This window comes from Callorhinus ursinus, unplaced genomic scaffold (genome assembly GCF_003265705.2).
Source record: "Callorhinus ursinus isolate GAN/ISIS: 27379988/994484 unplaced genomic scaffold, GSC_fseal_2.0 scaffold11, whole genome shotgun sequence".
Lineage (NCBI taxonomy): Eukaryota > Metazoa > Chordata > Mammalia > Carnivora > Otariidae > Callorhinus > Callorhinus ursinus.
The window spans coordinates 50,252,926-50,277,966 of NW_027397073.1; the positions used below are offsets into that span (position 1 = coordinate 50,252,926).

At 43.1% G+C, this 25,041-nt stretch overlaps 1 protein-coding gene and 1 non-coding gene across 4 annotated transcripts; one reads left to right on the forward strand and one right to left on the reverse strand.

Annotated features, from left to right (window-relative positions):
- The first annotated feature begins 1,159 nt into the window (after window positions 1–1,159).
- ADCYAP1 (adenylate cyclase activating polypeptide 1) lies at window positions 1,160–11,856 on the forward strand. 3 transcript variants are annotated; one of them, XM_073897982.1, is made up of 6 exons: window positions 1,160–1,767; window positions 4,469–4,672; window positions 5,006–5,116; window positions 7,339–7,470; window positions 7,927–8,025; window positions 9,176–11,856. In XM_073897982.1, the coding sequence occupies exons 3-6, from the start codon at window positions 5,007–5,009 to the stop codon at window positions 9,363–9,365; spliced, it is 531 nt and encodes a 176-aa protein (XP_073754083.1). In that variant the 5' UTR covers window positions 1,160–1,767; window positions 4,469–4,672; window position 5,006; the 3' UTR covers window positions 9,366–11,856. The 3 variants fall into 3 exon arrangements, with proteins under 3 accessions (XP_073754083.1, XP_073754084.1, XP_025742689.1); XM_073897983.1 differs by lacking the exon at window positions 1,160–1,767 and having other exon boundaries at window positions 4,065–4,686; XM_025886904.2 differs by lacking the exon at window positions 1,160–1,767 and having other exon boundaries at window positions 4,065–4,672.
- A 9,284-nt stretch (window positions 11,857–21,140) lies between these two features.
- Window positions 21,141–21,244, reverse strand: LOC112835405 (U6 spliceosomal RNA). Its single transcript, XR_003211213.1, has one exon. It is a non-coding gene; the product is annotated as a U6 spliceosomal RNA (small nuclear RNA).
- Between the last annotated feature and the right edge of the window lie 3,797 nt (window positions 21,245–25,041).

The following is a 25,041-nucleotide window of genomic DNA, read 5'->3' on the forward strand; positions in this document are numbered from 1 at the left end:
TCAGTGAGAGTAGGGAATGGGGATAGAAGAGGTGTAGGGCAATGGGGGAGGGCTACACAGCCATAAAAGGAAAAGTGAACTCATGAAAACTACATGTAGGATGCGTAGCTGGGCCAGAAGGAAAGTGATGGAAATATCCTTACCCTAGGGAATTGAGTCCTGTCTATGCCAGGTATTTGCTAATGTTGTGAAACCATCTGCAAATTCGAACTCTTAGTAAATATACTAGACATATTCTTCCTGTTTGGATACAAAACTCACCTTTTCAAGGGCCAAAGCATTCTTTGAGTGTTGATTGAGGTTTCAAGGCTTGCAACTTCAGCAAGGACAGATGTGTTGAGTGACCAGAAAAAACAATTCAGGCAAGTATTAGTTTGACTTGTAGCTAGGATTCACCATTTCAGACCAAAAGTTATGTTTTCTTATCTTAAGGACAAACAGGACAAAAAGCAGTTAATACATTAGGAGATTGAAATTCAGGGTCTGATCATTTTCAACAAATATTTTCAAATAGCCTGTGCTGGGTAGGTGGAGGCATAGCTCCAGAATGATGCCTTCTGTCCCTCCCGCTCTCAGAGGACATAGGAGAAATCTACCACTGGGAAGATTTCCGTGGTTGCATTAGCTTTTCTAACTAGATGTGATTCCAATCTAGTCTAGTCTACGCCAGTCTTCGCTTCCACAGCCGGGAAAGAAACTTTGCTGCCTAAGAATTCTACTAGGTCTGGTGAACGTTGTGGGGACAGGGTGGGGTTGCCTGAAAGGGTACTTGAAATTCCTTTGTGTTATCTGTTAATTGAAAGGAAGTTCTAACTTTTGGGTCCCTTCATTCCCTCCCTTTTCTCTCCTGTCGTTTTCTGTTATATACAGGATATCTGAAGGTTTCTCTCGCTCTTAACCTCAGTCGCCTTAGGAGGATGTAAACATCTCTTTGGGAGAGAACCAGGGTGAGATCAGGATGAAACTGGAAGGCTCTCCCCCTTGTCGTGCCCTGCTCTGTCCTGCCCCGTTCTCCTTTCACTCTCCCTCCTCTTTCCCCTTCTCCCAGAAAGGATACGTTGGGTGAGGGTCCTTCGGACACTCCTCAAAGGCCCCAGGCCTCGCTTTAAGCCAGATCGTGTCTGCATTTGCAATTAACTAGTCCGTACCAGACGCGGTTTTCTAAGTGGCCTCCGGATACCTCGTCAGTGCTGGTCAGGGTGGCTCCGGGCCTTTCCAGCTCCACATTTTTACTTGAAGCACCCCTCTTCTTCGCCTCTCCCCAGACACAAAGGCTCCCCGAAAGCAGCGGCAGTTAATATTTCGAGTTAGAATGTTCCTCCACATTAACAGCAAATTACTACTCTCAGGGAGGACTTGGGGGTGGTTTTGGTCTTTGAGACATCGGTTGCCCGGTATTTGCGTCCATCCAATAGAAAGCGGGAGGAGCCTACGCTCACGCGGGAGGATTTGGCGAGGTGGGGATGCAACCACAGACTCTTGCAGTTTTGTTGGAGTCCAGTCCTCAGCTTCTAGTTCCTCCCCTTCCGCAGCCTTCCCGGTATCCCCCCGGGCTCAAGGGCCCAGGGCCAGAACTTTTGAGAATAGGAAAGCTTCTTTGCTCTAAGGACGCCAAAGTCGCCTAACCAGAGACCGTCAGTGGCTCGAAAGATCCGTGGGACCGTCCTTCCCTGACTTGATTCCCCCGGGCAGCTGTGGGTCCCGGCTGGGCAGGTATTTAGATCGTGCCCAGCAACGGCTGGGTGTTGGAAGCTTGATTTTCTGGAGGTCAGGGACTAAGAATCTCCAAATGATTTCTTTCTTAGTCTTTCACTTTTGTGAATGGGTTCAGGCCTCAAGGCCCTCAGTTTTGGAGTGATGGGCCCCAAGTTCCGCGCCGAGTTAGGTCCTGAGTGCCTAAGCTGAACAGAGTGGAAGTGGCACAACCTTTGCAAACTAGGGCACAGTTAAGATTCTGGCGGGCCACGAAGCCAGTAGTTCCGTCACCCACCCCACAAAGTTAATGTTGTTTGTGGTTTTCTTTCCGATAGGCCGTGAAGTCAACATTCTCCCCACATGGTGGCTCCCTTTACTAAAGTTGAGTAGTGAATTTGTACAGGGAGTCTTGGAAATTTTCAAATATTTCTACAGATTGAACTCATTTCAGAATTCGCGTGGGAGGGAAGAGTAAGGATTTTTTAATCGGGTTCACCTTTGACGCGAAGCAAGGCGGAAGACAGGAAAGTCACAGTCGGTAATAGCTTTGGGCGCTTTAGTAAGAAAGAAGTCTCTGCTTGATTATCCGGTTGGTCGTGTTCACCGCAGGCTCTTTGTGTGCTAATTTACTCCAGAGGCAGAGCTGAACACGGAACACATGCATGTAAATACTTCAACAAAAAATGTGCAAACATATGCACTGGAGACAAAGAGATACATCCCCACATAGATGTGGTTCATAGTTTTATTGCAGGCAGGCAATCTGGAGCATCCCCAGGAATAAACTAAGAAGCAGCGAGTAGCTTCTGGTCATTAATGGCCAGGAATGAGCAAAACTTTGTCTTCTTGAAAGAAATATTAGACCTTAAAAAAGAAAGTAGGAAAGGCATTCTGAATGAGAAACATTATAATTTTGTCTTGGAAAAAGCATGCAGAACTAACATAGCTTATTTAAATGTTAGCTCCAAATTATAATAGGAAATATTCCCACTAAATTGCCATTTCCTCTAAGTTTTGTTTAAGGTCCAAATAATTAAAATGCACACTAATGGTTATTGATGGTTCTATTTCCTTTGAGCAATAAAAAGAAATAGACTTGATTTTCTCTTCTGGAGTAGAAATTTAGGAATCTTCTTAAATTGCCCAGGGGCTTGAAAGCCTCCGGGTGGCTGTAGTCTTCTCTTACTGCTTTCCCACGTCATTTTCAGCTAAAAAAAATTTTTTAAGGGTTCCCAATGGAGGGATTCCCGTTAGAAACCCTCAGCAAGTGAACTTGTACTGGGAATCCTCACTCTTTCCCAGTCTGTCTGTATTTCCCCAAACAGAACTCAAGTTGTAAATAAAGGGAAATAATGTATTTTTCACTACCAATTCTTAAAATTTCAAGTTTTGTGGAAAATACAATTTCACAGTTTCAATCTTTGAAATCAGTAAGAGCCACAGAAAGTGTGAAGGTGTTCAAATAGGCCATCTAGAGATCTAAAAACCAGAACAGGAAACAGAATGCTCTTTACTCAAATGTAGGCAGGGTCTGGCTCTTCTCAGCATTAAGGGTATTCATGGACACTGCAAAGGGGGAATGTATCTGAACAGCGGGGAGACTTGGACAATGAATTGCCACATTAATAGTATCAGTGCCAATTCTTCAGATTTAGAGGCTCTGGTGAAAATTTAAACCAACGGCAATTTTCAATGTTTGTAGCATCTGCGACCAGAATTCAGCACTCAGAGCTTGGACAGCTCCACAGGCCGCGATCGGGCCGCAGCTTTAACTCTAATCAATCTACTCATAGCCAGACTGTCAACGACAGCCAGACTCATTAGCGATTTACTGAAAATCCTCCAAGACTTCCCTTTAAAAACAAAACGACTTCCACATTTAATTGTCTATCTAAAAGAACATACGCAAGAAATTAGGAGATCTAAATTAAATTTATTAATAGGAGAGCTTGATGGTGCTTAATTCCAGAGACCAGAGCTCTGATTGCTGGGGCTTGATGAAAAGTAAAGAGAAATCGTAGGGACATAATTAAAAACATGACTTTTACCATCCTTGAAATTCTATGAATTCTTTACCCATCTTGAGAAATGGGTAAAATTGAAAACCATCAAAATAATTGCACTTTTTAAAAATTGGATTGTATGAGTGAAAGGTGTTTATGAGAAGTCGATGACTCCGGATCTTATCATCCAAGAGGACAGCACAGAATAGTTAATATGTTCCTTGAGGGACTAGGATGCTGACGTCTTTTTCTGATACCCGATCATTACGTGACTGAAAAAAAAAAAAAGGAAGTCATTCCATGAATAAAAATCGGAGCGCAACAGTGCAACAAAATATTCTGTACTTAAAGGCCATAGGCAGACTGATGTTGACAAGGAAGGCTCTTCTAAAACCACATTCAGATAGATTTCTGCTAACTGCACATATAAATAGGAGCAGAGGGCCGGTCACCTCTGTAACCACCGGCAGCAGCAGCAGCAGAAGCCGCAGCTTCAGACGCAGCCAGAGGGACCTCAGAGCAGAGAAGGCGCTGCCGACTTGCACAACCGCCTGAGCAGGAGGGTCCAGCAGACCCCGGCTGCGCCCCGGCCCTCCCTCTTCCTTCTTCTACTTCTTTGACTTTCCCTCTTTTCCTTAATCACTTACTCCTTTCTCCTGGTGGACTTAGGCCACTTTGTCTCCCACCCCCACTTGAGCTCCTCGCCTCCTCTTTCTTCCTTCTCCATCTCTCTCCTCGCCCCCTTCTCTCGGTGTCACGCTTCCTCCTAGTTCTGTGCGTCTGCAAACTTTTGAACAGAATACTGGCCTCAGCAAACAAGTCCTCCAGCTCCTCCTGCTGCTCCTGCTCATTCCTGCGGCTTCTCAGACACTAACGCCAGACGGTGATGCCTCTTGGGTTGTGACTCCAGCGCAGAAACTTGGAGGAGCCCTTTGCCCGCCGTCCTACTTGGCAACAAACCTCTCCTAGCAGCGGTAAGAGTTGAATGGTAAGGGGAAAAATATCTCATCAAACCAAACGACTCCTTTGTTGATTCTTTCACCCCTCAGCATCAGGGTACGAGTTAGCGTTCCTTCGCACCAGGTTTGGCGAGTTATCGGGCACTAGGTATATACATACATATTTTTTTCTAACTATAGCGAGAAGGAAGTGGCAGGGTGCGCACAGGCTGTCATTAAGCGGTATTCAACACTGGGAGCCGGAGCTTTGCTCTGTCCCTCCCCCAGCTCGGGGAGTTTCCTTGGGTTGGCGGGTGAAAGGCCAGGGGCGTTCTGACAGCTGTGTGCCCTCTTTTCCCTTCTGCGCAGAATGACCATGTGTAGCGGAGCGAGGCTGGCCCTCCTGGTCTACGGGATAATAATGCACAGCAGCGTCTACTGCTCACCTGCCGCCGCAGGACTCCGGTTTCCTGGAATCAGGTAGGTGCTGGCCGCCCTGGCTGAGCTGAGGCTTGGTTTCCCCTAACACTTCCTCCTGGTCGTCCTCCTGCAGTTGCGCGGTCCCGGCTATGACCATCTCCCCACCGGCTCCCAGTACGCCGCTGTCAGCCTGGGTCCGGCCTCGGGTCCCTGACCCGGGACCCGGCTCAGCACAAGGTCCGGGGCAGGCTCCACTGCAGCTCAGCGCCCCTCCCCCAGCTCAGCCCGCCGCAGCAAAGGGGTCGGGGTAAAGCAAGGGAGCTTCAGCGGGCTAGATAAACCTCCCCTCCCCCAGCCCCGCCCGCGGTAGGGGGCAGGGCCGGGCCCCGAGCTTGACTTCTTTTCCCTATTCTTAGCTTGAGTTAGGAGAACTTCTAATCTGGTGCCGCAGCGAGGTTGGAGGGTTGAGCGTGAAGCTCCCGTGGACTTTGCTTTGTTACAGCTTGTTCTGGACTATCGGGGCGGGGTCTCCCTCTCTCTCCTCTGATCTCCCTTTCACTTCATTCGAATTCTTTCCCCTAGAAGAGCTTTCTCTCAAGTGACACATTTTCCAACTGCAATTTGAATCTCAGACTGTCTTGGGGAAGGGGAGTGTTGGCCGGGTATGGTTGAGGAAAAGCGATTTGAGAGAAGGAAGAACAAGAATGAGTCTGAAAGGAAGGGGGAGCTTGTTTGGAGGTCTTGAAAGGAAGGGGGAGGAACGGATGAAACGGATGCAAGGCAGGAGGAAGAGAAAGCAGGCAGGCAGGCAGGACCAGGACGACCCTGCCCGCCTGAAGCTGGAGTAATCCTGGCTTTTTTCTTAACCCCTGGTTTCTAATCGGTTGGCACTGCCAGGTTCCTTACGCAGCCCCAAAGTCCCGGGGCGGTCAGCCTGAGAGTGGAAGCTCCCTTTGCAACGCAGCTTCCGCGCTCCGCCGGGCTCCCGGCCCTGCAGCTAGGAGCGCGCCTTCTGCCGGCAAAGCTGCTTCTCGGAGCCGCGCCCAAGAAAGGTCGCCTTTAAGGGCCGCTGATCATTGATTTGGCCGGAGAGATGGGTTCTGACTTCAATATTAGGATTCCAGCATCTGGGCACCGGGCAGGGATGAAAGTGTCCAGAAAGACCCGGGGACTCTGGGAAGCTGGGTTATAGAGGAGGCGCGTCGCCGAGGAAGGGCTGGGTGTGGGGCGGACGGAGGCATGTGCCTGCCTTGTCCTTACCTCTCCACGGATGAAGGAAAGGCGAGCAGAATAACGAAGTACGACTCTAAACCCTACTAGAGAGCGCTACTTGCCCTGGCGGCGTTCCGAGTCTCTCCAGCGGCCCAAAGCGAGGGGGTTTTGCGTTTTAGCCCATCACAACCCGTCCTTATAGCAAGGATAGAGGCGCTAGGCAAGGGCGACTTCGAGACCGCGGCGCTCCTGTTGGCTCTCCGTCCCTTGTTGACCCTTTCCCTTTCCGCCGCCCCAACATCCCTAACAGATTAGCGCGAACTATTTATTTAGCGGACTTAGAAGTCCTATTTCACTCCTAGCAATTTTCAAAGTCCCGAGTGCCTGGCACTTTCCTCAGGCGAGGAGCACCAGAGTGCGCGGACATGCCACAGAATGAGCCACGGCCAAACAGGCTAAGTTTAGGGGCATCTATTATTCATGTTCCTGCCAGATCCTCTCCCGCCCAAAATAGAAGTCGGAGGTTCTCCGTGACCTACATCTGCGCGGGGAAGGGCTCCCCTGGGCTCAGAGGCTGGTGGGGGTGGCTGGCGGAGTCGGCCGCCGCACACCCCACCCATCTACCCTCCCTCTGTTTCTCTCTGGGCCTCCCTATCAGGTCTTCGCCTTGGCCAGCGTCTTGTCTCTCAGGACCTTTCCCGTCCCCGCCCGTGGCTGCTTGTTTGAGGTGGCTCAGGCGCCAGGCCCGTAGGGAGGTAGATACTTTTCGATGGCCAGGTGTACCGGGTCGGCACAGACGTCTCGGCTTCCCAGGGCCCTGCAAGGGCGACCCTTTATCCGCGAGAGGACAGGTCGGAGAGCCACTTGGAGGGATGGGGAATTTCTCTTGGGTGTACTTTCTTTCGCCTTCCCTCTACCCCCTCCTCCGTCCCGGAAGAAGTGGCAATTCTCCGTTGGGGGGACCTTCAGAAAGAAGGAAATCAGTCGCGAGCCCGCTTCTCTGGGTCCTTGCAGAGCCGGGGAGGGACTTGTACTGACCACTCCTTCTGCCTCCCCGGCTACCCCCGCAGGCCGGAGGACGAGGCGTACTACGAGGACGGAAACCCGCTGCAGTACTTCTACGACTCTGACCCTCCCGGCGTGGGGAGCCCCGCCTCCGCGCTGCGCGACGCCTACGCGCTCTACTACCCAGCAGAGAAGAGGTACCACCCGCGCGGCCTCCGCTACGGCCCGGGACTGAGGTGGAGGGAGGGGCAGGGTGGTGGCCCACCGAATAGGTTATTTTTCATAAAACCCCTCAAGCCTCTCTTCTCTCTGGCTGGTACCCATGAGAGCGACAGAAAGTTAGTAGCGGGCCGGTCTGTGTGGCCATAAGGGTCGCGTAGGACCAAAAGGTCTGTGGCCCAAGGAATGGTCGGGAGTGCGCGCCCCAACCAGACTCCATGCCTGCCATCCCTGGAGGGCAGCAGGAACTCCCGTTCCTAGCAGTCAGTCGCGGGAACATCTCGAAAGAGTAATTCGCTAGTTCTGTGCCTCCGGAGGGGTTTCCCCTTAGCCTCCCGGAGCGCCGAGGCGCGTGAGTGCCCAGCTGGGGGCCTGGGGCGACTTCTTGGGGACAGAGTCAGTGACCTTGGGCACTCACTTTGCCTCCCCGTTAGAGATGTCACCCAAGGGATCCTTAACAAGGCCTACCGCAAAGTACTGGACCAGCTGTCCGCCAGGAAATACCTGCAGACACTCGTGGCCAAGGGCCTAGGGTAAGAGTTTGCGAAAGAGTTAAGCGGCGCAGCTCGGCGCGCGCGCTCCGGGGTGGGTGTCCGTGCGAGCGCGCGCGGGGTGGGCGGTGCCGCTTCTGCGTTCGTGCGTGCGCGTGGGCCCGAGGGTGCGTCTGCGACGCAGGGCCTTCGGGGCCAGCCGGCGGTCACAGGCGAAGGTTTTGATGCCGCGCTTTAAGTTTGGCGAGACAGTTCTGAGAGGCAAGAGGCAAGGAGAGGGCAAAGAAACCGGGGAGTTTGATCATTTTGAATTAAAAAAACAAAGAAAAACCAAATAGCCTCCTTCCCTCCCCTCTCACCTCCCAGTCATTGAAAACCTTCGAGCTTCGCGGGACGATTTGCTATAATTTCTTCTAAGCATGATTGTTTATTTTTTTTAAACATTCTTTTACTGTAAATTCAAATCGAAACCCAACAAATCCTCAAATTTGGGCAGTTAGGGAAACAAACAGTTCTTGCGCGTGCCAGACAAACCCAGAGCACAGGGCTTGCGTGGAGCATCTCTCAGCAGAAGGCAACATTTTAATAAAGCCCATGGGGAAACAGATTACATTTTTCGCAATGAATAATTCATGTGATGAAAAATATTGCCTACAGCCTGTCGACTTATATTATTATCATCACGTTTTTCAACTTAGCGTGCGGAAGGAGAGGAGTGCTCATGTCTGACTAGGAATTGCAGAGTCGATGTAAAACTCTCAGGAAGCAGCCAACGTGGCACTTGGGGCTCTTTGGTTATTTTTTTCTGTACCGGGGAAGGGGGGGCGGTGGTGTTGGGAAGGGTGAGAGGAACAGTCAAGTTAGCGCAAAAGCGCGATGGTCAAATCTCAAAGGGCAGCATTTGGAGGCAGGTTGGGCGTGACTCGCGCGTGCCCCTGGCCCGGACCTTATTTCGGGTCCTTTCCGTAAGGATTTAGTGCCAGGAAAGCCTCGGTGGGGAGGGAGGAATGAGGGGTTTCCATCACAGTCCTCCCCTCCAGCTGCTTATTGGCCGAGGAAGGCGGCGCGGTGGGCAATGAGAGCCGTGCCTTCCCTTGAAGGCTCCCGCGTGGGGTGGGGCCCACCTGCTCCCCGCAGCTATTGAATCTGTGTCTCCCGCCCCGCCACCTCTTCCCGACCCCTTTCCTTGCAGTGGGAACCTAGGCGGCGGCGCGGAGGACGACTCGGAGCCTCTCTCCAAGCGCCACTCAGACGGAATCTTCACCGACAGCTACAGTCGCTACCGGAAACAAATGGCTGTCAAGAAATACTTGGCCGCCGTCCTAGGGAAAAGGTATAAACAAAGGGTTAAAAACAAAGGACGCCGAATAGCGTATTTGTAGCGATGAGTTACCAGCTACCTTGTGTATACAATCCTGACACAATGACAAGTCACTTTCCCAACTGACTGAACAGTCATCGCTCATGTGTTCTATCCAAACATGTATTTATGTATGAAGTAAAGCCATTAAATGAATATTTTGATAATAATATTGTTTTTTCTTTTTACAAAGCACTAGAGAATGCACAGATATACTTTGTGGACCAATTATTGATATATATATATTACAAATATATATATTAAGAATATATATAGGTATAATAGACAGCAGTTCATACAGAGTGTGCACAAGGATTGAAAATTCGCCTGAGCTGTTTATGTTTTTATATAAAATAAATAGAAAAATAGACAATCATTGTTTTGAATATTACTCCTATTTTTGTAAAATGGAATTAAAAGGATAGTATTTTTATCCACGACAGGCCTGAAGATATTAATACTGACCATTTGCTACTGTACATAACAATGCCCTGCTCCAGGGAGATTTGGAGGTAATCATTTGGGAGAATTGCTGAAGGGCATTCTTTCCTAGCGAGTCTCTGGGGCAGGCTGCTACAGTCCCAGCTGAACTCAACTAGGACTGTCCCCTTTTGTCCCCCTCGCTGGGTGGCAATTCCAGTACTTCTGCTTTCTTTGATTCTACTTTTATGTGTACTTGTCTCTCTTCAGACTCTCAGCCCAGAGGAAATTCTCCTGATAAAAACAACAGCTCAATCCAAATTTTGCTTCTCCCCAGAATTCACACCACTCCCTGGGGGAAGTGTTGTTGGGTTGTACAGAGAAGGGAGACTTGGTAGAAAAATCTCCCTTTTTTGTACTTCCAGGAAACTCAATATCCCAAGGTTAGGGCAATTGGAACAGAGTGAAGGAAATGTAGGTATATTGGAAGAGGCAGAGCATAAAGCAGTCAGAGGAGGACCCTGGAGAGGGACTGGTTTGGAGCTGCCCCAGGTCTGGGACTCTGAGGGTAAGCTGAGTCCCACCATAGGTCCCCTGCCTGACTGACTTTGGGCGCTGGATATTGGAAATGGATGCAAAGTACAATGTGTTTTTCTCCAGTGCTGTCAATGCTTCTCATCTTGTGAAATGACCAGGATGCTCCCCTTTGGACCCGGCTCTGTAGGAGCCACACTTTTGTGATTTTCTGAAGACTCTTTCCCACCCTCTTGCACTGTTGAAGTACCGTTTACCATTTTTCATTCATTTCTCTTAAACTTGTGAATGCTTCTTACTTTTTTTGTTGTCTGATGCAAGCACTTATTGTAAAGTTTAGGAACCCCTGTATAGTTACCACTAAGTAATTATGCACTAAATATGAACCTTTTGTTTCTTGTTTATTGAGTTTGTAGGTAAAATGTATTTTTCTACATTATGGCTTATTGCTTAGTAAAATTTATTTCATAAAACCAACCTTTGTCATATTAGAATGTGTAGTGTTCACATGTTGCTCAGTTTTTCTAACTGATAAATCATTTAAACCTCATCTTCATATGTATGAGTACTATATTATATTTGTGGTCAAAAGTGAGTTAAACAAGCTCCAACAGACCTTGAGAACCTCCCCCTTGTATCCTTTCTTGGCTACAGAAATCATGTCTGTCTGTTTCCTATCAATTCCTTGAACATGTGAGTAATCTCTATAAACAAAAGAACCTTCACCCAGCAACCAGATCAAGCTACAACAGGCAAACCAGCCAAACTCCCAAAATTCAGGCACAGATTCTTTTGTGGAAAAAAAAAAAAAAGAGAGAAAGAGAACAAGAAAAGATTAAACACTAGCTTGTAAAGTTTAAAGGACCTTTCCTTTTCCTTTACGGATTTGATTCAGTATGAAGTCATAAATCAAAGAAAACAGAATTGGATTTGCATTCCCAGGCGGGATGGATGCTGCCAGGAGATCACATTGCAAACAGAGAAAGCACAGAGGCATTCGATCTATGCCTGAGTCCTGTGTATGGGATCAATCTTTCTTTAATTCTGCAGTCTCCTCAGGCAATGTGACACGGGATGCAGTTTGCAGCTTTAGTGCCTTTCTTCGCCTTTTAAATCGCCACGAATCACAGATGGCTATTTAGTGGCCCTACAATGCTGCAACACATCAGCTTGCGTTTTAGTCTTAATTATTTGTTTCTTGGATAATGGGCAGAGTTTTCTGTATTTGTGTCAGCTGTTAGTGGTGAAATAGGGCTCTAGTTAACCTTTTATTTATGAAGTCTAATTTAGTGTTCCCGTGGCTAGTTGCAAGCATTTACAGTGATCACCCAGTTTAATCTTTTGTATACTTTTTAGAAATGCCAAGAGCCTTACTAAGCTGGAGCAGATTTATGATATAGTGATAATTTAGGTAGATGTTAGTCTTGGAGCTCTTATTTTGTGTGCAACTGATTATAAAAACATCTTAACCAAGTATTATTACACACATGATATCTATAACTAGGACTTTGATAACTGTTATATAAAGTGTGTAAAATTTGTATGAATAAATTTTTGTAAACAATGCAACTTCGTCTAATGTTTGGAGAAAAAAAGACATTTAGGAAATAACTAAAATCTCTTAAAGAATTATATTTTCTTTAGCAATCATAAGATCTTTCATGTCTGGAATATATAAGCATCCATGTATTTTCATAAACTGTACTTTAATATATGCTTGATGTGTTAACTGAATTCAACTAAAAATTTAAAGTAGCTACTCAGATGGAGATGCCTAAGAAGTTACTAAGTTCATAAATAGGCATGGATGTTGGAACACTTCTCGGATACACCATTTAGATAAATTTCCATCCCCTAGTGTATATATACATTGCTCAATATTCAGAAAGTTACTATCCATTGGTGGGAGTTAGTACCTGGATATTAGTTATGCTTCTAAAATAACAATCTAACATGTTCTTTTACAAGTAACTCTTCAGACTAAATTGGTCTTGATGAAATTCTGCATAAAAATGACTTAAATAATTAATTTTGGAGGTTTTAAAATGTTCAGAGATCTACAAACTATTTTTGATTAATGTGCTTTGGGTGGAAGGAAAAAGAACATGAACAAGCAAAGAGTTAATTGAATACCTTTAAAAATGTATTTTGAAAGGACAAAATGTGAACAGTCATTTGTGGATTCTTTGTTTTATTAATTGATATTAACGAACTTTAAAGCAAAACCTTCATATGAAATTCCCATGAATAGGGAATTCAGTTGTGTTTCTTTTGGAGCCCTTGACGATTTCTGGGCTTAAAAAAATATATTGAAAGTGATTTATAATAAGTCAAATACCATTTAATTTAAATTGCCAGAATTTCATCTTAAAAATTAATGCATTCAATTAATAAATCAATAACTATGTCACAGTAATATTAAAGAATGAGCAAAAATCAGCAAGGATTCAAAAACTATCTTCAGAACTTGGCTCAGTATTTAAGGCCCAGAATCATTTAGGGAGGAGCTTATGATCTAGAGATCTCATTTGTAGTAAATTACAAAAAAAAAAAAAATACAGTACAATTCATATTTATATTGAATTTTATTTAATAAGTTTTTACTTCTCCATCTTTAACTGCCTACCCCATTGAGCTGCTGGTGTAGTAAATGGAAGAATGAAGAAAAATAATTTATTTGGTTGGGGGCTAATGACTTGTCAAGAAAGTAGAGATAAACCCCAGATTGGCTGACTTCAAGTGAAGTTCATGTATATAGCACCTTGCTATATTCTCTTATGTGGGATCAATCAAATGATAGTTTACCCTTGGAAGGCTTGATACATTTAGGTAGCCAAGAAGTGTGCCTTGTTGCTATTAGGTCTGGGAATACATTAATACAATACAGTAAATATTTATTGAACATCTAAAACCAGGCACACTGGTTGAGAGAGCTTAACTAACACCTGGGAGTTAAGGTAGTATTTTTCCAAAGAATATTCTTCTGCTACAAGATCCTTATTAATGTAGATTGCAGGTCTCCACCAGGACACGTGAATCTGTGTTTTAAGTGAAAACCTTAGATTAATGGGCCCTAAATTTGAGACCACCTAGATTTAGAATTTGGTGACATACATATGCATATATGCATGCTGAGACTGGGTGTTTTTTTTTTTCATGTTAAATAAGCAAGTCATGCTACCTATACACAGTAATAAATATATCAATAAGCTGTATTCTCCCAGGATGGACATTAGGTTCTTTGAAAAATTGCAGTATTTCCTGTAGGTTATTAAAGCTATAGTTAGCATTATTTTACTTATATATTCTGGTTGGACATCTCTGTCAAAAGGGCTTCTGGAAGGAGAGTGATCCTATAAGTAGAGTCCAAAAAATCCAATCACATGACCAAGAGATGAATGAAATTACTGAGAGAAACCGTGCAGCCATCTGGCAGTAAGTCTGCAGATCCAGAAGTCAACTTCGGATTGCATCATACCCAAATTTGGCTTGAATGTATCCCCACTACTGTTTACAAGAGGATTTCCGTTGGATGCCCCGCTATGACCTCAGACTCAACCCTACTGTTCACATGGTTACAAGATTGGGAACTAAGATCAAGTCCGAACTCTTCTCTTACATTGCAACCTTTTTTGATGAAGGGAGGTGCCTTCTCCTCTTGCTGCTGCCCATTGGTTTGTAACTGGGCAGCCCAGTGTAGTCATTCCCACTGTCCCCCAACTCAGTCCTTCCTCTTTGGGAGGATGGATTCATATCAGTCTTTGAAATGCTAATGCTCCTTTTAATCTCCGGACCATCCCTCTATGCCCCATTGTCTTTTCTCTGTCTACCCCATCTAAATATTCTGTAAGGTCCAGCTCAAGTCCTCTTTTTCTAGGGCTCTTCCTCAGCCTCTCAGAGTGACCATAGCTTCATTCCTCCCATGTCCACCCATGCACTGTTCTCCTGTGACCCTCACTCTCTGTAGTACTACTTTTTTTTTTTTAAAGATTTTATTTATTTATTTATTTGATAGAGAGAGCACAAGCAGTGGGAGTGGCTGGCCGAGGGAGAAGCAGGCTCCCGGCAGAGCAGGGGGAGCCTGATGTGGGACTCAATCCCAGGACCCTGGGATCATGATCTGAGCCGAAGGCAGTTGCTTAACCAACTGAGCCACCCAGGCACCCTGTAGTACTACTTCTGATCTCTAATTTCACACTGCTCTGCTTTGTTTCTTAACTGTTTTATAAGCTCATGGCTGTCTTCCCAGCTAGATGAACTCCTGGAGGCCATGGCCAGTGCATTGCACTTTAATGCCAACATATTTCTGGGAACATAGTAAATATCTCTTTGAGTGACTGAAACAACCAGAGGACTTAAGAATTCACCATGGCGGGCGCCTGGGTGGCTCAGTTGGTTAAGCGACTGCCTTCGGCTCAGGTCATGATCCTGGAGTCCCGGGATCGAGTCCCACATCGGGCTCCCTGCTCAGCGGGGAGTCTGCTTCTCCCTCTGACCCTCTTCCCTCTCGTGCTCTCTATCTCTCATTCTCTCTCTCTCAAATAAATAAAATCTTAAAAAAAAAAAAAAGAATTCACCATGGCATCTCCCCCTTACTCTAATAGGACAGCTACAAAGCATATATAGGAAGTGAAATTAACTTACTAATTAAGTGTTCATCGTAAATGAAACTAGATCTCCCTCCAGGAAGAGCTATATAGAAAAGAATGCCAAAGTAATTAGATGTGTTCCTGCCATAAGATAAAATGAACTTTAAATTCACATATAGGCAAAAGACTGCAAAAGACTCAAGCTCTAGGCATTTATTTTTTCATTCTGATAAAGAAAAGAAGGATTGTATTTTCATACCAAAAAGAATTTACCTTATGCCTCAAGACAGTAATACCTTTTCCTAGAATAAAAGAAAAGGGGATTTCTTGAGACACAGACTGGGAACTGGACTGCTCTTAAAAATGATAATTTACAGAGTAGTTTTCTGCAGCTGCCAAGGAAACTTCTCCCATCAACAGAGATGTGATTTGAACATGAGTTCATAGACAGGAAAGAGGATATAATGAAAAATATTTTTAACAACAATGGATGGTATTATCTGGTCTAAATTTATTTTCTTCTTGGCTATATCTTTGCTATACATTACAGAATCCTAATTCAGGGAGGAATATTACCTATAAACCTAAAAGAAAATAGACAATATGAAATGTGTCTGTGCACATTTCTCCTTCTCTTATTAACTACTCTGATTTTTGCTCTATTGATCACATGTCCCTCTTGGCTTTTATGGGACACTAACTCTAGATATAACTTCTAGATATAACTAATCAGGATAATTGTACTCCTGACCACAATTCAGGACTTGCCATGTGATCTATTTTAGGATAGTGAGATTAGAGAAGAATTTCTTTTTCCTGAAATTTTTGCTGGAAGTTTTTCTTCTGGGAAAGAAGTTTTACTTTCCTTCTGGGTGGTGTAGTATATAATGTAACACACCATATAAGAAGCCAGCCCTACAGTGGAGATGATACCAGGAAAGACAGAGAAGAGTGACGGAAGAAACATGTCCTTGACAACATCATTGAGCCCTTGAATCAAACCAACACTTAAGCCTGAACTACTACTGGACTGTTCTTGTGATATAAGCCAATAAATCCCCTTCTTGCTTAAGCCAGTTTTTGTTGTTGTTTGTTTGTTTTATTTTTTGTAATCTCAGTTAGGACCATGTTCCAAGTAATGGAAAATCCAACTCAAGCTGGTTCATTATCTTTTCTTCAGAGCTCAGAAGAGGGTATTAAAACTGGTCTGCAGAGGTTCCAGCCAACAGGAAGTGTTACAAATTCCGGTGCCTCAAGACTTCACATTCTCTGCTAAAATTCTACTCTAATGTTCTAATATTTAAAAATTATAAAATGCCTGGAAGTGAACCCTAATAACTTTTTTTTGACTACAGTAAGAACTATGCTTTGAGGAGACCTCCCCATCCTATGCTACCAACTATGCTACTTCTTTGAACCACTAGTGCCTTAGAAGTGCTCTACTCTGAAATTTTTAAAAAGCTCTGCTTTCTGAGTACAAACTACTATCCTATCATTCCTGCAATTGCCTACACCCATGAACCTTACAATAAAACACAGCAGAGAGCCACTTTGGAAGACAGTTTGGTTGTTTCTTACAAACTAAACATACTCTTACTGTAAGATCCAACAGTCAGGCTGGATTTAGATCTACACAGAAAGCTGTCCATGGATGTTTAGAGCAGCTTTGTTCATAATTGCCAAAATTTGGAAGAACCAAGATGTCCTTCAGTAGGTGAATGGATAAATAAACTATAGTACATCCATGCAATGGAATATTCAGTATTAAAAATAAATGAACTATCAAGCCATGAAGAGATATGGGCAAAATGTAAATGCATATTACTATGTGGAAGAAGCCAATCTGAGAAGGCTTCAAACTGCATGATTCCAACTATATGACATTTTAGAAAAGGCAAAACTTTGGAGACAGTAAAATGATCAGTAGTTGCCAGGGATGGCAGGTGGGGTTGCGAATGGGGTGGAATAGGGACAGGAGAGTTGAATAGGCAGAGCACAGGGGATTTTCAGGGTAGTGAAAAAACTCTGTATATTATAATATGGATAATAATGGGTATACCATTTTATTTTTGTCTAAACCCATAGAATGTACAACACCAAGAGTTGTCTTAAGGTAAACTATGGGCTTTGGGTGAGTCAAAGTAGATCCATTCTTGGTAAAAATTGTACCATTCTGGTGAGTAATGTTGATAATGGGAGAGGCTATGTGTGTATAGGAAATCTCTGTACCTTCCTCTCAGTTTTGTTGTAAATCTAAAACTGCTCTAAAAAACAAAGTCTTAAAAAAAAAAAGACAAAACTCAATAGAGACTCACTCCAGTTTTCTGACATTCTATCCTTCGTTTTCATAAGCTACCTGCCTCTTTCTCCCTTCACTATTTCCTCACCCACCTTGGATCAGTTTAACGACCCTCCCTGAGACCCTAAATGCTTTCATTCTCTGACCATTTCTTCTACACTCACCTTAACACTTCTCAAACTTGGATCAACTCAACCATGTGCTTTCTCCTGGTTGCTGAGGGCTGTTGGAAAAATCTTACGTCTGTTTTGATCCAGCCCTGCTTATAAATTTATGATTACCTATGTCTGTTGGATCTATAATGCATTCATTTCTAATCAGTTCTTTTTTCCATTTCCTGTACTTGTTCTTTTTATTCTTCAAGATCTTCAATTCATCTTGCCCTCTAACTTCATTGTTAACTTTGCCTCCCACTTTGTAGAAACAAAGAAAAACAAAACTACCTCAGTTTCTTTCCCTTTACCACTAAATGTTTTTTCACTTCAAGTTCCTATCTCAATTTCTTGCCATCTGTGTGTCCACCAAAATTTTACTGAAATTTCTTTGTATCAAATTGTCCCATATTTTCTGAAATACCTCTGCAGTCCCCATGTTATCTATCACCTCCTTCATTCATTAAAATTTCTTTTCACTTGGTTTCAAGGACTTGTATCTACTGGTTTTCCCTCCTGCTCCCATACCTTTCTGCTTCTTTTCCCAGTCTTTTTATGTTGCCTCTTCTTCCTTCTTAAATGTGGATGGCCTCAAGTTCTGTTCTTCCTCCTTTTTCCTATATTTTATACTTTTCACCTATACTATAGTATAGGTAAAATATACTTTTACCTTGCATGAGCTTATCTGTGATGGTTTGATGGCTCTCAATTGCACAGCTCTTGTGAGTGAACTCAGATGTCCAACTGACATATTCATTCGATGTCCAATGGGTACCTCAAGTTCAGTATATTCCCAATGAAATCATTATCCACATTTATTCCTCTTCTCTGTTTCTGGCATCGTTATCCACCATGCTACCCAGTCTAAATACCTCAGAGTATTCTTCTTCCCTTTCTTCCTCTTTACTCATTCATTTAATTGGCCTCTAAGTCTTAATGAATTTTCCAATCCTATTTTCTGCAAAGGTCCATATTCACACAATCTTTTGCTGTTTTTGCAATAGCCTCCTAACACTTTGGCTCTAATTACTCTTCCTAGTCATTCTTCTCTGCCTCCAAAATGATCTATCTAAAACAAGACTCTGGTCGTGTTACTTCCTTATGCTGGCTTAAAAAAATTTTTATGACTTCCTGTAACCTATTGGTTGGAGTCCAGAGACTTTGAAATGTCTTTAATAATTTCCTCCCCAATCTACCTTTCTCTTCTCATCTATCACCTTCTATTTATGGCTCCTTCTCCTTGGAATGCTCTTCTATTCTTTTTTTTTTTTCATGGTGAAATGCTACTGATCTTTCAAGGAAGGACCAGCTCCTTTCTCTGTTTTCTTGCTGCATTTTGTCATACTACTAGTTTAGTATTTAATTGCACATATGTCTTTTGCTGATAGGCTGAGAACCCAAGGACCATAATTATTCAACTTCCAATCCTTAGGGCTTGTAGTTTCTGGCATATAATGTAGTTTCAATCACTATTTGTTGACTTGGAATTAATCCTGTGGAAGTTGGTGAACAATTATTTTCCATATAGAAAACAGGAAAAAATAAGTTATAACATGAAGGATTTTTGTCAGATATTACGAAGGATTTGGGTAGCAACAAATGTCTTTTGAACGAAGAGTCAAAGCTTACTCCTTTGAATTCCCAAAGTGTCTCTGTCCTGAGGTTGTCTGAGTTCTGTAGGACTGTTTTCCCCTGTTTTTCTTGTCTTCTGATCCAAGTATGTGATAAATCTTATGCTCTCAGGCGACAGATGGGAACAGTAACACAGAACTTGCACATAGTAGGTGGTCACTAAAAGTTGTAGATTGGTTAAATGAATATGAACTTGTTTTCTAGGAAAACATAGGTCTCCAATTTAGAGTCCAGTTCTTTGTAGTTGCTCAAAGGCCCCAAGTATATTTGACCTTGTGCATTGACTTGTGTGTCTCCAAAATGTAAGCTTTGATGAGAAATGGGGGGAAAAAAAAGCATTCAAACAATAGACATGAGACTTTCTTAAGTGGTTGGGAATTTTCCATCTGGCCTGTAGATGCAGAAATTCTTGGATGATCCCCTGCTAAGATCTCTTCTGGCTATTTCACTTTGAGTGTAAAAAGGGATCATCAGAGGAAGGCAGTCTGACTTCTTTACTGTCATATCCTTTCTTGCCTGTGGAAACGAGATGCTTGGTCCTACAGTGAGCTGGGGAAATAAAGGATGCTTTTAGTATTAATTAGATGGAAGCTATCTTGGGATTGTGATTTTGCAAGGGGCACATCTTGCTCATATAACTTTCATAATTATGGAAGGAGCTGATGATCCCATTTGCAGATTCTATGTTCTGATCATGAGATTATTTATTGCACTTCAATTAGAGAGAGGGAAGGAGAAGAAACAAAAATGTGAACCAGTTCAATTTGCTGATTGCTAGACATCTTAGTAGAAAGGCTGTTGAAAAGGATATTGAAACTGCCAAAGCAAGGCTTCTAGATTCCCATAAATCTAATCAGTACATGTTTTTCTCTATTATTACTGGTAATGGGGAGAGGTCCTGCTTTTCTTACAAGGATCTTTGAGATGTAGTAAGGGAGAGTGCCTTTTTTAAAAAACAGTTTAAAGTTAACAAATCCATTTTAATGAGTCCATGACGTTACTGTGACAGGCATCCTACCATAGAAGGGAAAAAATAAACAAATTTATGAAGTAAGGGTTTGTCTGATTATACCCTGAGATAACTAATTTGTAGTCATTCTAAACAAATTATCTCTGTGTAGACTAGAGTCATTTAGACTTTAGGCTTACTTTTGCTTTTCATTCAAGTGATCTAAAAACTGTAGGCAACTTGATCACCCAATTGTTGCAAGAATATTCAAATCAAGTCTCTAAAAATATCTATTCTTTCTGGTTCCTTTAGATGACCCTGAAGAAATCCTTCAGAGAACTGGGCTGGAAACTTGGTGAAAATGAGCACTTGGACACCTACCATATTCTGTCATTACTGTGATAAGCAGAAAGGATCTCTTTTTAGCAAAGGATATCAGAAAATATCAGGCTGGAGGAGATTTGATGAGCATGATTCCCCAGGCCTTCCAGTTCCTTGGGAATGTGCTTGGGAGGGTAGCCTTGGTCAGTTGCCTGCTCAGGGGTAGGTCTTGTTAGGCAGAGGGAAGACCAAAGTCGTAGATTTCCAAATCTCTTTGACTCCCAACTAAAATACTCCATACCCCAGCTTAATTACTTATATGGTTACAGAAATTACCTTTAGCAAGCAAGCTACCTGTGTCTAATATCCTAATGTATTTTCTTATTTTATAACCCTTTGACCCTTGTGCATAATGACCGGACAACACCAGTTTCCAGGCACATGGAATGAAGTATGTGAGGATGGCCAGTCTGAACAGATACAATCAGTTCGGAGCAGGACCAGCTACATATTATGTGGGACCTAGACAAAATGAAAATGTGGAGCCCTTTCTAAAGAAAATCATTAAGAATTTCTAGGCAACAACAGCAGAGTATTAAACCAAGTGCAGGTCTGTTATGAGCTCAGGGTCCAATGTGACTGTATTGTTGTAAGGTCATAAACGTGGCCCTGGTTCTAGATCTAGGCAGGCTGAGTACGGTAGGCATCACTAGAGCCTACCCCAGAACCCTGTCTTTATTTGTTCTTAAATGCTCTATTCTTATTGTGTGTATGTGTGTTATTTTGATATGCATTTAATTTTATTGTCAATTCAGTTTGTCATTTACAGTGAAGTAGAGGGGAATAGATTTTTTTTTATTGTGGTAAAAAAGTATTGGATCTTCCCTCTTAATTTTATTTTTTTAATATGGACTGCACAAATTTGCGTGTCATCCTTGAGCAGGGGCCATGCTAATCTTCTCTGTATTGTTCCAATTTTAGTATATGTGCTGCCGAAGTGAGCACTACCCTCTTAAATTTTTAATTGCTTACTATAAACACAAAATTGTACAGCAGATCTCTAGAACCTTTTCACTTTGCATGTCTGAAACTCTATACCCATTGAACAGTGATTCCCCATTCGCCCCTTGCACCAGCCCCAGGGTAACCACCATTCTACTCTTTGATTTGGTGAGTTTGACTACTTTAGATACCTCATATAAGTGGAATCATGCAGTATTTATCCTTCCTTGACTGGCTTATTCGCTTAGTATAATGTCCTCAAGGTTCATACAGGTAGCATATGATAGGATTTCCTTCTTTTTTATGACTGAATAATAGTCCAGTGTGTATGTATGTACCCCATTTTCTTTATTTGTTTATCCATCAGTGGACATTTAGGTTGTTTCCATTTCTAGGCTATTTTGAATAATGTTGCATTGAACAGAGGAGTGCAAACACCCCTTATCTTCATTGTTTTAATTGGTCTGAATATCACTAATAAATAACACTGCATTTTTTTGGAAATAGAGTTCACCTATTAAAATGAATAGCATAGAATAATTTTACTGGTTTTACAGTCTACTCTCTATTGAAATGACCACCTTACCTTACCCAGCTGGCAATGCAGGCATCAATGCAGGCATTCCCGAGAACTGGACTCATTCTGGGAGAATGTGAAATGGTCCAGGCCCCATGCTGTATGCTCTGTGAGAGTAAGGGGCACATTGGTGCTGCCTCAGTCAGCCTCTATAGGGTTGCATGCCATCAATAGAGTAGAAAGATACCACTCTGAAAAGGATGCTGTGAGACTGAATAAATATTTGCCATAGGGCCTCAGCTCCTCCAGGCAGAGAGGCCTGGGGCATTCAGCTATGAGGACATCTCTGTTAAAAGTTAAAGCTTGAATTACATGTGCTAGCAATGTCTCTAGCAACATCAGTAGGCTCTTTGCTGACTCTGGAATCTGTTTTCTTGTTTGCCTGAATCTTAGTTGTTGATGAGATTCCTGATTAGAATGTTTCTGGGTCTTTTACTTACACAATCTTTGTTTTGCTTCAGGGAGAAAAATGGGAAAGTTCAGGTTGCAGCAGTTCCCCTTTGTGAGGAACAAATAGCTTGGTTAAATATGAAAGTGGAAAGGGAAAACAAGAGAGAAAACTGGCTAAGTGAATGCTAGTCCAACTGTGATAGATCTTCTAACAAGCTCTGGTTACTTCTGGCTTTCTCAATTTCGGTCACTTTGCTGATCAAACCTGTGAGCTGGTGAATGAGGATAATGCTTCCTTTTATATAGACAGACCTAAGTGTATAAATCACCTACAAATGCTGTTAGGCTATTTGTACCTGTAGAGGCTTCACTGAGCGCCTACATATACGATGAATTCTTTCTTTCTTGTGTGGTGGTGAACATTCCTTTTGTTCTAAAATTCTGTGACTTTCCAGTCATCTGTGATAATGAGGAGTGGCTGCTATTATCATATTTTAAACTTGTGAGCTGCTGTGGCTCTCTCCTCTCTAGCGGTGCTGCTCAGGAAGGGTCAGGATAGAGTAATGTGCAGGAGTACTCAACATGGACCACTGGGATACAGCTGAGGAGGGAGGGCATGGTCCCAGGGGAGTAGCAGCAAGTGGAATGCATGTTCAATGAATCAGCAAGGCAGTTCTGTTATTTATGTGATATTTGGGCATGAACATTACACTGGCTCTTATTTTGTGATCTTTCAGGAGCTAGGAAACCAGCCTTTTATTGGTCTATTCCTTAGAGTATTGCCTGCAAGGTACTGTGTTTTGGTCTTCACATCTTAAGGTGTGTGTGGTAAAATTGGAAAGGGACCACAGATGAGCAATGGAATTGATTAAAGGCATGAAAAATAGGACTTATGCTTTACAAAGAGCTATTAAAGGAGTTGTGGCTGTTTTACTGGAGAGGAAATACTGAAGGGATTCTTAGTAAGTTTTGAAGTATTAAATATATACTTAAATGGCACTGATAATCTCTTCTTGAACAGACCTAAGAAAGCTAGTGGAAAACATTTAAATTAGATACAAAAGAATGCTTTTTTAAAAGGAAAGATGACTGAACAAGGGAATGAGTCTCCTAAGAAAATTGAAGAATGCTTCTTTTTTCCTGTTCATGGACAGGCTAGATGATCACATGGGTTAGATAGTGGAGGCTTCTCCCAGAATCTGTATTCCCTGGTCTCAGATCTTCCTTTGACCCCACAAGATGATGTTAGCAACATTCACTCTTGGATTAGGGGGGTTGGGATACCTTCCTTACCTCGCTTAATATTTGCCTCCCTTTTAAGTTTCTTCTTTAGCCATTTGCCTTATGTTTGCAGGGACACTGGCTTCCCCGATATATTAGAGAAGCCTGTTGACTATTGCTAGGGAGCTCGGGCCAGTTCTGACCATAGTAAGTGGAAACCAAGTAATGCAGTATAACCACATCTGTGCATGTTGGAAGGGACAGAATCCCCCAGTGCTTGGCCTGACACAGGTAGGCAGAAAGATGTAACAAGACTGGCTGGATTTTAAAGACCATGGTTTGCAGCCTGGTTCTGCCATTTCCTAGTTGAGTGACTATGGGTGAGTGACTCAGTTACTAAATCTCACGTTCTTCCTCTATAAAACGAGGATGAACATAACAATACCTACTTCACTGGGATTTTATGAGATTCACATGACATGAGAAAGTTCTCTCTAAATTACAGCTTCTCATGCAGCAGTCAGTCTTGGCCACTAGTCAGGGTTAGCTTTTTGTTGATACTCACCTGATTTCTGGTGTCCCTGTTCCTCTTCTCTGCTCCCTGCTCCTTCATGCTGGACCCTCATGTAGCTGCTGGACTATTCAGGTTTCTGTCTTCCCCCTCCCAAGTAATATTTGGGGCTTCTCAAGTCTCCGTATGCAGCTTTCCTTTTCCTCATTCTTTCAGAATCCTAATCTCGAAGAGATGGCAACAGTGGGTGGTAGTGGGTTGGTCAGATAAACTAACTTCTCCAGTCACTCAGATTTTAAATGTGCATCCTTTATGAGATAACACATTGTCCTAATCCATGAAAACACCTTCATCTTTAAGAAGGCCCATTAAAGAATAAAGGTCATGCTGGTGATAACTGGAACCTCAGCCTTCTGACAAGCTTGTAGGGGTGTATTTCTGGTAGAGGGACCCCAGGAATCCCCAAGTTACACTATGAATGGCATTATCTGAGGAGCCAGGGACAGGGTCTCCCTCCCTAACATGCATACTTACACACTCACATAGCCTCTCTGAGAATACTCAATTCAGAGGTTAGGCTGGGGGCAAATCAGAGAACTAAATTCTGAACACTTGTCAGTGAAATAATGCTGCCTTTTAAAATAGCTCAAGGATGTTTCTGTGCAAGGTGCTTTCTGTGGATATTTGCATGTATATTGTATTAATATTATATATATAAATATAAAATCTATGTCTATGCATAAGGTGTATCTTTAGCTACAGCATGTATAAAAACATATATTTAAGCACATGCCCAAATATAAGTCATGAAACAAAAATGATTGAACTCACATAAGTTATAATATTTATGTCCTAAGGGTGGCTAAACTTAGCTACAACATCTAATTTGCAGTGACGTCTTTCTTTAACAAGTTTTATAAGAGGCATGATTTAAGTCAAGGAAGAACAGTGACTCATTCACATGGTGGGCCAGTGGCTGAGCTAAGTTTAGAATAGAAGGAATGCTAGGATCTTCTGGGGCTTAGAGTTTTACTGTGAAGTCATTTTGCTCTTCCACACTTTCTTTTATCATTCATTTAGGTAAAACTAGGAACTTGTAAT

Excerpts from the sequence above, each read along its gene's own strand:
- ADCYAP1 (XM_073897982.1), top strand. The coding sequence starts at position 5,007 with ATGACCATGTGTAGCGGAGCGAGGCTGGCCCTCCTGGTCTACGGGATA. Across the intron at positions 5,117-7,338 it reads CTCCGGTTTCCTGGAATCAG|GCCGGAGGACGAGGCGTACT; the intron begins GTAGGTGCTGGC and ends CTACCCCCGCAG. Across the intron at positions 8,026-9,175 it reads CTCGTGGCCAAGGGCCTAGG|TGGGAACCTAGGCGGCGGCG; the intron begins GTAAGAGTTTGC and ends CTTTCCTTGCAG.